This window comes from Loxodonta africana, chromosome 22 (genome assembly GCF_030014295.1).
Source record: "Loxodonta africana isolate mLoxAfr1 chromosome 22, mLoxAfr1.hap2, whole genome shotgun sequence".
Classification (NCBI taxonomy): domain Eukaryota; kingdom Metazoa; phylum Chordata; class Mammalia; order Proboscidea; family Elephantidae; genus Loxodonta; species Loxodonta africana.
In genome coordinates this window covers 67,582,898-67,596,827 of record NC_087363.1, presented here as the reverse complement: position 1 = coordinate 67,596,827, position 13,930 = coordinate 67,582,898, and the positions used below count along the sequence as shown (strand labels likewise).

General features: G+C 42.9%; 1 protein-coding gene and 1 pseudogene across 14 annotated transcripts in view; one reads left to right on the top strand and one right to left on the bottom strand.

The window, feature by feature from the left end:
• Positions 1-13,930, bottom strand: part of ACTR3B (actin related protein 3B) — a 178,991-nt gene that overhangs the window by 105,630 nt on the left and 59,431 nt on the right. For 12 of the 14 annotated variants that reach the window (XM_064275112.1, XM_064275104.1, XM_064275102.1 and 9 more), the window contains one exon: positions 2,254-2,349. The exons of 1 other annotated variant lie outside the window; for it this stretch is intronic. In XM_064275112.1, coding sequence (XP_064131182.1) covers positions 2,254-2,349 — 96 coding nt within the window. Of the gene's footprint in view, positions 1-2,253; positions 2,367-13,930 lie in introns of all 14 variants that reach the window. One more of the 14 variants, XM_064275110.1, reaches the window with a different exon arrangement.
• Positions 6,617-10,149, top strand: LOC135228508 (cytochrome b-c1 complex subunit Rieske, mitochondrial-like; annotated as a pseudogene).

Here is a 13,930-nt window from a genome sequence, read left to right as displayed (position 1 = left end):
TTCAGTGCCATCTTGGACAAGTGACATGCAAATTTAATGCACTTAAACTCCAGCCGTCAAACTTTCAACAAAGAAAACTAAAGTTTTAAAAATAAAAATGAGTGAGTGATGCCTTCTTCTCGTTTTACTACCAGATTTCAGTAATATCTAGCCTACTGGTTCCCAGTGTGGATTCACAGAGTGATTGCAGTAAGACGAGATCACTTGTGGAATTTACAAAAAATGCAGATTACTAGGCCACACACCCAGAAATTCTAATCTGGTAGGTCTAGGAAAGCCAGCCCTCAACGGGGGGCAATCTTGCCCTCAGGGGACATCTGGCAACATCTGGAGACATTTTTGACTGTCAGACTTGGAGGAAGTGCTAAGCATCCTACAGTGCACAGGACTGCCGGCTACAACAAAGAACTATCCAGCCGAAAGCACTGGGATTGAAAACCCGTATCTAAAATGAAGACTGAGAGTTTGTATTTTTAAAAAGCACTATTATCCAGGTAAACCTCATGCACAGACCACTAGGAGCCTCCTAAACCTCACGCACAGACCACTAGGAGCCTTCTAAACCTCATGCACAGACCACTAGGAGCCTTCTAAAGTATATTCCAATTCCATAGAATGTAAATAACTTGGGGGCGGGGAAAGATTTGTGTTTAAATAAATTTTAAAGGGCTGGGATAAACAGGTTTCTTCAATGCAGAAATTCTCAGTCTTCACTTTGTAATCTGTACCCAGAGGAGGCTATCATATGTATGTAGCATCTCCCAAATTAATTTTTCTAAGGAACTCTTCCTCCTTTGGCTCAGGAGGGACTAGCATTATGCAAAAAACATCTCGGGAAACACCCATCTCATTTATTCCCATAAATGTCAATCAATTCCCTTATGTAAGGTGGCAGACAACCAAAATCAATTAAAAAAAAAAAAGTCCTACACTTGAAAAGAAGTTCTGCAGACTCATGGACCCATAGGGTCTCTCAGAAGCAAGAAAGTACAGGGAAACTTGCAGGAGCCCAAAATCAACAAGGCAGGAAACCCTCTAAAGGTATTTATTTTGTTCTATAGTGCCTTTTTTTTTTTCTTCCTCATCAGAAATAAGTGAAAGAAGCCACAAACAGAGCCACATCTATACCTGTATCTTGTCACACACGGAAACACATCATATTTTCATGCGTGTAAAAGGCAAACACATTCTATACCAACGCTATAAAGATAAAAATACAAATCATGGAACACGAGCTCTACAGCATTTTAGTTAAAACCTAACTGGTGTGTGTGTGGGAGGAAGGGTGCCTGTGGGTGGGAAGGAGGGTGTCTGTGACTGGGAGGAAGGGTGCCTGTGCTCGGGAGGGAGGGTGTCTATGTGCAGGAAGGAGGGTGTCTGTGTGCAGGAGGAAGGGTGTCTGTGTGTGTGGAGGGAGGGTGCCTGTGTGTGTGGGAGGGAGGGTGCCTGTGCATGGCAGGGAGGGAGAATGCCTCTGTGTGGGAGGGAGAATGCCTGTGTGTGGGAGGGAGGGTGCCTGTGTGTGGGAGGGAGGAGGTGATGTGTCTGTGTGTGGGAGGGAGGGTGCCTGTGTGTGGGAGGATGCCTGTGCGTGGGAGTGAGTGCCTCTGCGTGGGAGGGAGGGGTGGTGTGTCTGTGTGTAGGAGGGAGGGTGCCTGCGTGTGGGAGAGAGGGGGTGGTGTATCTGTGTGTGGGAGGGAGGGTGCCCACGTGTGGGAAGGAGGGGGTGGTATGTATGTGTGTGGTGTGCTGTGGTGTGTGTAGTGTGTGCATGAGAGAGAGAGAGTGGGGTAGGGAGTGTGGGGGCTGTGGTGGGGGTGTGATGTGGGGGTCTGTGTATGCATATACGTGCAGTGTAGAGTGTGGGGTTGGCAGTGTGGTGGGGGGTTATGATATGGGGGGGTGTGTGTATTTGTGTGGTATATGAGGGTGGGGTATGTGGGAGGCATGGGGGGTGTTTGTGGGGGATGTGGTATGCTGTGTGGTGTGTGTGGGGTGTCATATGGGGTGTATATGTGGGGTTTGTGTACATAGCATGATCTGTGGGGTGTGATACGTGGGACACGTGTGGGAATAATGTCGGGCGTGTGGGGTATGTGTTTATGTGCACATGTGTGTTGAGGGACTGGAAAAGGGAGTTTGAGTAAAAACGCACTGCACAATCTTAAAACAGAGAAACTTTGGAATTGCTATTTCTTCTATTAGTAGATAGCTAAGATTCTTTGGGAATCATAAAAATAACTTTGTTTTTACCTGAACTGCAATGTAGAGTCCCGGTACATTAAACGATTCAAACATGATTTCCGCAAGATATTCTCTATTTTCTGGTGTATTCAGTGGAGGTTCTGTCTGTAAGAAAACATCCACTACAGTCCAGGTAATTAAATCAGACCCATGAGAAGTTTAAGGTAAATGTGCGTCAGCTAGCCTATCCTACAACCCTCTCATTTTGTAGTTAGAGCGTGCCCAAAATGATTAATCAAATCTGGCTGTGAGTCTTAAAGTTGTAAGATGGCAAAGACATCTCTGAACCCTTCTGTTCTTATTAACTACCCCAAAACCAGAAAAAGTTGCTGAAAAGAAACTCTATCTCCAATAACATAACAAAACATCTAAACACCCTGAAACTCAATATACCTAAAACAAATTCCCAAAGGTAGTAAAAATTCAACCAAGGTGAGTGAGGACACCAAAGGAAAATACCCATGACTTTGATCTCAGGGAGGTTATGGAGATCTCAGAGTGAAGCAAGTAAACCCTTGCCAGGCTAGCTGCAGAGGCCTCCCCAGCCCCACTTGATGGCGGAGGTGGGTCAGACACAGCATCTTCCCAGCCACGGTGCAAGACTCTGCGGCAGAAGCAGAGTTCCACAAAACTGCCTGAATCATACATACAGCTGGTGCAAGAAAAATTCACCTCATTCAAAGATGAGCAAAGAACACAAAGAAACCAGCTAAAAGATCATATAAAAATAGAAAAGGAAAGAGAGAAGAGTAACAGGAAAAACAAACGGCAAACAACATAGATCCAGAAAAATGTAAAAGCAAAGCAGGTGAAAATCATGACCAAAGGCATCTCCAAGAATTCAAATGGCTTTTTTAAAGTAACCATTGTCAAAAAGGAAGAAATCACAGGATAAAAGAAAGAACAAAATGAATTTAAAAAATTATCTGGGCCTAGAGACCAAAAGTCCGCATCACCCTTAAGGGGGAAAAGCACAGCTTGTCTCCAACTTGAGCACAGATGCATTTAACACTGGATCACGTGAGGCAGCACTTAGAGTCAGCCAGCCAGGAATGTATGACCCAGGGATTTTACACCTGGCCACACTGTCAATCAAGTATGCTGCAAAAAAAACAAAATATTCATCAACACAGAAGAACTTGGAGAATTTGGTTACCATGAGCCTTTCATGAATTAACTACTAGAGAAAAATGTTAGTCAAAAAAGAAGACTGCAGAAAGTACATCAAAAAGACACAGTAAGCAATGAAACCGTTTAATGAGATGTAGGGCTAAAGTATTTCTTTTGTAGAAATCATAGCTATAGAACCAAACGTAAAAGTAAAGAATTACAGCAGCAGAAGTAATATGAAGTTGGGAGGTGTAGGTGGAAAGAAGGAAGGAGTATAAAGACCGATACTCTCTTACCATGGAAGCAAAGGATATTGTTTAAAGCTGAAAGAGTATCACAGGCATTAGTATACATAAAGCTGTAAATGTTAATATTAGAATAACTAGGTTTATTAGCATAATCAGTTAAAGGCAGGTGGTGGAAGGAAGGACAGAAGGTAAGCATGTGTGGAAGATTACCAACTTGGCCGTGATCACACTGGGAAGCAGTTAATCACCACTCAACAAATACATGGCTCAATACAGAAAATTATAGTTACACTAAGTAGAAAGAAATGACAAACCTTTCAAATTATTAGCAAGAACACACACTCAACACAAAGAAAAAAAATTGTTGTTAGAAAGATTAATACACATAAAATTCATTAAAAACACAAAACAATATCAAAAAAATAGCTTAATTAAGATCAAACAAATATCATATAGCAGCATACCATACCAGAAAATTTAAAAAATAAAGAGTTCTGGAGTCAAACTGCTAGGGGTCAAATCCCAGCCTTCCTTCCATTTCACTAACGTTGGGAGTTATTTCATCTCCTTATACCTGTTTCTTCATCAGTAGGATGGGAGCAAACAGTACCTACCTCACAAGGTTGCAAAGATTAAATGAGGAATAGGTAAAGGGCTTAGTACAGTGCCTGGCACTCAGTTTGTACCCAAAAAAAGTGAGTTACTACTATTAAAATTATCAACAAATATAAATGAGGAACTTATAAAAATAAAAATTCTCTCAGTTAAAACCATAAAACAAAATCAAATCTATAAGCAAGAGACCCACTGAAAACATTGTTTGTAGAAGATGATCAGAAACAACCCAAAGGCCCATCATTAATGAACTGATTAAATAAACACCACAAAGTACAGTATCTTGCAGTAAAGTATTAAGAAGGATGAGGCAGCTGTATGTGTGCTGCTATGAAACGATCTCTATGATACACTGTTAAATGAAAAAGAGGAGGGAGTCTCTACGCCATATTGTTGTTGGGTGCCATTGAGTTCTTTTCAACTCACGGCTACCCCGTGTCCCACAGGGTTTTCCTGACTGCAATCTTTACAGAAGCTGGTCACCAGGTCGTGTGACAGAGGAGAACTGTCCCATAGGGTTGTCCTGACTGCAATCTTTACAGAAGCTAGTCACCAGGTCGTGTGACAGAGGAGAACTGTCCCATAGGGTTGTCCTGACTGTAATCTTTACAGAAGCTAGTCACCAGGTCGTGTGACAGAGGAGAACTGTCCCATAGGGTTGTCCTGACTGTAATCTTTACAGAAGCTGGTCACCAGGTCGTGTGACAGAGGAGAACTGTCCCACAGGGTTGTCCTGACTGCAATCTTTACAGAAGCTGATTGCCAGCTCTTTTCAGGGAGCTACTGGGTGGGTTCGAAGCCCAACCTTTCGGTTAACAGCCAAGCGCTTAACCTTTTGTGCCACCAGGGCTCTTTCTATACTAGTTACATTTTTTAAAATTCTATTTTGTATCGATTTTTAATGAAAACAATTTTAAAAACAAGGTATACAACAGCATGTAGAGTTTGTTACCATTTCTGTAAAAGTCTATTCATAATCTATACACCTGCATACACAACTAACTGGTGACAGTGCTGCCTCTGGAACGGGCCCTGGAAGGCAGAGAACAGGTGGGGAGGAGGCCTCTTTCATCAGAGATCCTTGTGTACCTCTCTACTTCCGTGCCAGGTGCCTACGAACCAACAATCCGGGTACCAGCTGCCTCTGTTTTACTTTAGACTCCTCTGTAGCAACTGGTGCAAAGCTCAAATATACTGCTCAAGTAAGTTTTAGTCATTCTGATTCAAATTAATACATTCCCTAGTTGGGAGAGAAAGTCACTCTTAAAACAGGAGAAGAAAGAACGTCATGCTCAAAAGTATATTGTAAATAAGGGACCTAACAGTTAATCAACGGCATAGTATTTTACTGTGCCTCACTCAAGGGGCCGAGAAGATTAAATGTGTTAGTACCTGTGACATGCCCAGCACACAGCACTACAAAAGTTGATAATTATTATTTTGGATTCCTTCCATTTAAAGCACATGCGTAACAGTTGCAGAGCCCAACAATACTGGTTAGAATGTTCTCTTGAAGTATAGGCTATCAAGCTGATCAATGGGCCTAGTAACAGTTCCACAGCCCTCAGAGGGTTGCTGGTGGGACCTGAGTCCATGAGTAAATACTTAGAACAGGGCCGCACACATGGGAAATTCTCAACAAATGTCAGTTGTAGCAATTATCGATAATGTATTTCACACCAGAAGAAATAACCTAAAGAGACCTACAAAGCTTTTCTCACCTTGACTAGGAAGACAAGCACCATAGTAACAAGTTAACTTAATAAACAAGACATTTAAACTGGGTAGAGGAGGAAAAAAAACGTATCCAGAGAGGAAGTTTAAAAAGTATGAAAAGTCATGCAATACGTACAGTCAGGGAACGTTTCCTGCCTGCCAGTTAAGAGCTCCCTACTTGGTGTGAATTCACAAAGTAGAATAAAAACCTGGATCTAAGGGGTAAGGCAAAAAAGGAGCCTGTAGCCACATTACCCACAAGAATCCAACGGACCCTGGCTCTCTGGGTACTTTCTGGGTTTAAGTTCAATGTGAAATGATATTGCAAATAAATCTCAGATGGGAATGAACGAAATATAAGCATCAAAGGAAAAGAGATTTTACTACATAAAAAATTACAGATGTTCAAAAGATCAACTGAGAAAAAAAATTTAGTACGAGGATGGCAAAAGCATGCTTCTTCCTATCTTAATTATAGCAAGAGTTCATTTAAAAAGTTCACAGGAATCAGAGCAATAAGGAAACAGTGAACGCTGGTATGTAAAACAGCACAGGGCATGAACAAGCAATTCACAAAAAAGGAAATACAACTAATGTGGAAAACTGGGTAAGGTCCAAAAGTTATCAAAAATGCCCGTTAAAAACAAGTTGAGATTTTTAATCAATAATCAAAAGTGATGACAATGAAGGTTGACACGGGCACCAGTGAAACGGCCCTGCTGCACACGGCTAGAAACGGCCCCCCTGCGCATGGCTAGTGGCAGTGTGAGGGCTGTCCCTGCTGCACGCGGCTAGTGGCAGTGTGAGGGCTGTCCCTGCTGCACGCGGCTAGTGGCAGTGTGAGGGCTGTCCCTGCTGCACGCGGCTAGAAACGGCCCCCCTGCGCATGGCTAGTGGCAGTGTGAGGGCTGTCCCTGCTGCAGGCGGCTAGTGGCAGTGTGAGGGCTGTCCCCGCTGCAGGCGGCTAGTGGCAGTGTGAGGGCTGTCCCCGCTGCACGCGGCTAGTGGCAGTGTGAGGGCTGTCCCCGCTGCACGCGGCTAGTGGCAGTGTGAGGGCTGTCCCCGCTGCACGCGGCTAGTGGCAGTGTGAGGGCTGTCCCCGCTGCACGCGGCTAGTGGCAGTGTGAGGAATGTCCCCGCTGCACGCGGCTAGTGGCAGTGTGAGGGCTGTCCCCGCTGCACGCGGCTAGTGGCAGTGTGAGGGCTGTCCCCGCTGCACGCGGCTAGTGGCAGTGTGAGGGCTGTCCCCGCTGCACGCGGCTAGTGGCAGTGTGAGGGCTGTCCCCGCTGCACGCGGCTAGTGGCAGTGTGAGGGCTGTCCCCGCTGCACGCGACTAGTGGCAGTGTGAGGGCTGTCCCCGCTGCACGCGGCTAGTGGCAGTGTGAGGGCTGTCCCCGCTGCACGCGGCTAGTGGCAGTGTGAGGGCTGTCCCCGCTGCACGCGGCTAGTGGCAGTGTGAGGGCTGTCCCCGCTGCACGCGGCTAGTGGCAGTGTGAGGGCTGTCCCCGCTGCAGGCGGCTAGTGGCAGTGTGAGGGCTGTCCCCGCTGCACGCGGCTAGTGGCAGTGTGAGGGCTGTCCCCGCTGCACGCGGCTAGTGGCAGTGTGAGGGCTGTCCCCGCTGCAGGCGGCTAGTGGCAGTGTGAGGGCTGTCCCCGCTGCACGCGGCTAGTGGCAGTGTGAGGGCTGTCCCCGCTGCACGCGGCTAGTGGCAGTGTGAGGGCTGTCCCTGCTGCACGCGGCTAGTGGCAGTGTGAGGGCGTAAACGATCAATACTTCTGAATCCCGCAGTCAAGCACTGGGCGTTCTAATAAAAAATGCTCTAAATATAGGCAGGAAAACCGGACATGCAGAAATTACACTGTCTCTTACAAAATCAAGAAATTAGATGCAAAATTAAACGTCTAAAAATAGTGGTTCTTGAATGTCTAAAAATAGTGGAACTGCTAAAAGGACAGGAAATCAGTGTTATGAAAGCTGTGAAAGAAAATGGGGAGGATACAAAATGAGTATAAAATCATGTAAAAACATGGTGACAAGATTAAGTAAAAATACACTAAATGCTAATAATAACTATGTTAATGTGATGGGATTATGAAAAGTTCTATCAATATCTTTATATTTTCTATATCACAATATAACACTGTAAGTAAAAAAAAATTTTTTTAAGTACTTACTATAATATGTACTGTAAGTATCTTTCTATATTATACTATAAATACAAGTACTTACTAGATGTACTATAAGTACATACTAAAAGTACTATAAGTATATCTTACTATAACTATGGTATCTTTCTATATCGTACTATAAGTAATACGTACTATAAGTGCTGTAAGTACATACTGTATGATATAGAAAATTTAAAGGTATCGATGGGACTTTTCGTAATCCTATCACATTAACATGGTTATTATTAACATTTAGTATGTTTTTATTTAATCTTGCCAGCCATGTTTTTACATGATTTATACTCACTTACAGTACTACAATGATGAGAAAAAAAATCTTCACATGAGGTGTTAAATTCTGCAACATTTCACTGGTTTAAAACCTACAGGAAAAGACATTACAAGCTCCTAATACGACTTCCTGATTTACTTATTCATAGACAGAGAAGCTTAACAGAAGCAAGATGGCACCACAGGGCACAAGGAGACGTAGCACATCCTGACACAACTCTTCCCTGACCCTTTCAGTCCCTAGCACAGATGACACTTTCCACGTGAGTAGACTTGTGAAAGCAGTCAAACTCTTGTTTTGCCATTGTCATTATACCTGTGAGGCACATCATTAAGGCACTGAGAATTACCTATTCAATATCTATTCACCCCTCCTTCCTGACAGAGCCCTGTTCTATTATAGGAGGAGGCAGCAGGCCCAGACAAAAAGAATTTCCCAGACTTCCTTGTGGATAAGAGTGGGTATGTGAATAAGTTCTGGTCATGGATATGTCTTCTAGGAAAGCTCCTTACAAGGCGGAGGGTAGACTCAAGTGATAGACTTCCTTTTGCCCTTACTACCTTCTTCCTTCTTGGAAGGAAGAGATAATGACTGGAGCTGGAGTAGCCAACTTGCAATTGTGAGGCATCCTTAAATGGAAACCATTTACTAAGGATACAAGAGTTAAAAAAAAAAATCCCTAATGACACCAGGGAGCTGTCATACCAGCGCCAGACTCCTTTGAAATAAAATCCCTAATTTGTTTAACCTACTGTTTTTCAGATCTCTATTACTTATTGGCAAAAACAATTCACCATCTTTGAAGAATTTACATTAAAATCTGTGTATTTCCAACGCAACAGGTGGAAGGTCGTCCCTGTGACCAGCTTGACTGTTGGAGAAGCTGTCACCATGTTGTCAGCCAGCGCCCTGCTGGGGCTCATTTGTGCTCGTCCTGTCAGCCACGTCCCGTGGGGTGGCAGGCACACTGTGGCCCCAGGTGCAGGCCTTGGTGCCCATCATCTTGGAGCCACCTGTGCTGGACCTGAAGAGGCCCTTCCTGTGACAGGAGTCGCTGAGCAAGCAGGCCACTGGCTGGCCTTTGGTCACCTGGGGCCTCAAAGTTCCTGCTTCTGTTTGTTATTCCCAGACAGACATCAAAGTGCCTGGCACTTCACTGTCATCCCATGGAAGTGTTAGATAATACAAAGTCTTCAAAATAGCAGTGAGGCTAGAAATGGCTTCTCATATTTGGTAACTGCAAACTACTGTGTGTGTCCCATATGCTGCCAAGAACGTGGTCTCCCAGCTTGTTTCCAGCATGAGTGCTTCAGGTGATGTGTTGGCCATGCCGAAAATCAAAATCAAGTTATCCAATATTCCAGAAGAACACGCCCTCCAAATGGAGAGGCAAACCTCTGCTTGTGCGTCACAGAACCAAGAAAGAAATTGAGCAGGTAGCTGCCGTTGAAGTATCCCAGTTGAGGGACCTATGGCATGACTGAGAATGAGTAAAGAAACTTGAATGGGTTATCCTGATAGGTGTTGGCACCCATCTTGGTTGTACACCCACTGCAAATGCACGAGATTTGGGTGGTTATCGCTGGCCTTGCCATGGGTCACACTATGATGCGTCCGACAGATCGATCAGGAAGAGGCTCGCACCTCTCAACCTTCAAGTTTCCTCATATGAGTTCACCAGTGATGATATGGTTGTTGTTGGTAAGAGACTTGGACTCAATACACAGGCTTCTTTCAGTCTCCATGTCATCTGAGGAGAGTTATTTGAGAGCAAGCCTTCTGTACTCCACGTTGCTTGATTTGGAATACTTAAGAATTGCTAATAATGTATTTGCAAACACTGTGAAGTACACTGAATTTAATGTTGAACACTTTCAAGCATTCACCTAATAAAACCACTGATGAACACTGGTGAGCTCCGTCATAGACTTGAAATGTGCCATGTCTTTGATAGTTAATTCTAATGAGAAATTACAGACTAGTGTACAAAAAATAAATTAAATCTATGTATTTCCATTTCAGAGAATGTTCACAATATTAATTGGGTTCTGGTTCTTGAGTCAAATTCAGCATCATTAAGGCCATATTCTCATGAGCTCTGAGAACCATGACATTAAACCCATTTCTTCCTCAATCCTCCATTTCTTCTGTGTCTGCCACCAGTAATCATTCCTTTGGGAGACCAATTTAAATAGAACTTCCAAACCATCATTTAGAACTAGATCTACATTGGGGATATCAAGTTTTTCTTTCTTTCTTTTTTTTTTTTTTTAAACTAAAGCATACGATTAGAACATCACATGACGGCAAGCTACATAAACATTTTTATTCATACCAATGATAAAATATCACCATGAAAATCAATTCCATATTTCTGGATAAAGATAACAAACTGAACACATGCACCTAATTTTGCTCTATTTCCAAATCCCTCAAAAAAACCTTTGTTAAAAATATAAATCCTCAAGGACAGGAAGAATGGGAAAGGAGATGCCAGTATACTGGAAGCTGGGAAGCACATGGGCTGGTAGTAACTGACTTAGCAAACCCAAGTAAGTCCAACTCTACAGTGGCTCATGGATACTGCACCAGATAGGGCAGGACCAGAAAGGGAACTATTTATACTAAGTCAGGACAAACTGTAATTCTGATTCAGATTTACATCACTTCTAGTAAGTGACTATAAATTTTCAATTTTACCAGGTAGGTTCATGAAAAAGCTCTTTCACAGAGCTAGAACCTGAACTTTACCTAGAGATTTCAAGATGACCATGGATTCATACACTCATCTCTAAAATACCAAGAATGATATGTTTTATTTTGGGTAATCAGAGTGAAATTTCACTCTGTGTTCAACATGTAAACTCCACTGACTCCTGAAATCACTACCTGCAGCTCAGAGCCTGCACCTAGATGATAAATAAGCCTTTATAGCCTATTAGACTTCTTCACTAGTACAGTCCACAGGTACCCTTAGACTTCAGCACGTACAAAACTAAACTCTCCTTCTTCATTCTCCCTTAAAGTGAGTTTCTTGTTTCCCATCTTGACCAATCATGTCACCATCTACACACTGCCCAGTCCAAAAATCTGAGTCGTCCAAGATTCCTCTCCTTTAACTGCCACCAATTCTAATCTCTGGGGCCTGTTACCTCTTGTCAATCTCCACTACATGCATGTAACTTACTCTAACCAAAGATAGGTACATCAAGAAATGAAAGAACGGACAAGTGTGTGAGAGTACAGGCCAGGACAAGGAAGCCAGGTGCCAGGGCAAGAGAAATGACAAGTCTGCTCCCATTCTGCTTAATGAATATTTGCTCTATGAATCTGATTCCCCTCAGGTGGGCTCAACTTCTTTCTACATACACTCAAAGTATGTGTGCACTGCTGAACTGAGGACAATTCTAGTAGAAGGTACATGCTTTTCCACTGTACAGTGCCCCCAAACACAAGTCAACTACCTCAGCTAGTGTGCAACAAAGTTCCTCCATGCTAAAGTTAGTTTTCTTTGCACTTATTGAGGGATGTTACGTTAGTCTCTGATATGCACCTTTTTTGAGAGATTTTCATGGGTAATTCTGATTATAAATAATTTTCACCTCGCACAGTCTTAAGAACCCAACCCCTACCTGAGATTTAACTCCCCTACACCCATTTCTCTTCATTACTATTGCCGTGATCTTAATTCAGGCACTCATCATCTCTCATCTGGATTCTCACAAGGAATCTTAGATAGCAGTCTTGTCCTCCTCCTACCCATTCCTTCTAAAACACAATCTGAACATACTGCTCTATGGCCTACCACCATGCTTTGCTATCCAACACTTCCTTTCCCTGTCACTCCCCACTTCCACTAGGCCCTCTAGTCTTCCTAAACTAATCCACTCTCATCATCACCAAACTCTCATTGTGATTATTTGCATGTGCTGCTTGCTCTTTCCTGCCCAATTCAGAGTCTAAAAATCTCTTCTGAAAGTATCACTTAATTTCTACTCAAGAGCACTGGAATTCTTTGAAATACATGATTCTGTTTTGAGCTCTGGGCAATTCAGTATCGGAGGACAGAGCACTATTTCCACCTGCCACCTTCTCAAGCCACATGCCTAGCATAAGTCTGCATATCTGAGCCTCCTTGAAACAACCCAGCAGTAATTAACTTTCACCCCGTACTTTCAAACCCAGTACGTTCAGATGACTGGTCAGAGCAGTCAGAGAGGACAACTTTGTGAGCCACTCAGGGACCCCTAATTTGGATCACTCAGACTTTTTTATGCCCAAAAAGCCTTTACCTGATGCAGCGGTTCAGTCAATGTTTTCATCAGTTTCTGTGTCTTGGCCGTGTATCTCCATATTCTACCTTGCTCCCCTTTACTATTCTATCAGTTGAGGATTGACAGCGCAAGCATGAAAGAAATTTACCATTTCCATAACTTCCTCAATCACGTCATGCAATGAACCTGGCCTGCAGAGTTCACAGCACAAAACATACAATACAGTATTTGCTTCCCCTTTGACTTAATAAAGTTGATTATTTTTTGAACTTTCATTGCAGGTACCCATTTTTGGAAAATGAAGTTTAGCTTTTCCACATTCAGAACGAACATCTCCAACTGCTTCCTGGCAAATGGTTATATCATACTAGCTTATATGTGTCAGCTAAATCTTCTTTCAGTAAAAATTTCCTGTGGGCTGGGTCCTTGTGTCTGCATTTGGTCCCCAGGCCTAAGATCAGTGGCTTTCTAAGTGGAAAGTAAGCGATAACCCCTGGTGAGGCAGCTGGGACACACAGAATAAAGCAGCTGGGAAGAGTGCCTCATCCTAAAATTCTATCTAACAGGTCCTAGAGAAGAAAAAATGCCAAATCTGACAGGTGGGAATAATCTGTGGTTTGTTTTGGCTATAAAGACAGAGCCACTCACACACTGTCAGCTTCCTGGCTCCATTTAGTTTATATGAACCACCGTAGATGCCCAGAATGGAAAAATACACAGAGAGGCCTGCAAAACACGGCACTCATACTTGGCAATTCCTAGTTATAAAGATATAGCTGAAAAAAACCTGAGCACTTTCTAGGACTACCGTTAATAAATGCTAAATACTGTACATAGATTCGATTAACCACTATAATAGCCTTGTGGTTAATACATTTTAAATTAGAAAATTCTAAAAAATACTTCATATTCTAACATTAGAAAGAATTACATAAATGGATTGGACCATTTGACAATGTACTTGTATAGAGAACTCCAAAACTACATTATGTAGGCTTTAACACTCAAATTATGTTCCATGAAATGGCTCTCTATAAAGCACGCATTTTGTACATGCAACTAATTTTAACTTCACAGGAGCATTCCCTGGGATGAAATATGTTATTGTGAGTAGAACAACTACAACCCATAACTAGGAGATACTTCCTCATTTCCCTGTGATGTTTTATTCTGTTTGAATAAGATCAATTAAATACCATAATGAAGGCCCGTAACTTGGCTCGGTTTTATTTTACAGTAAGATTTAAACTCTGAAGAAAAA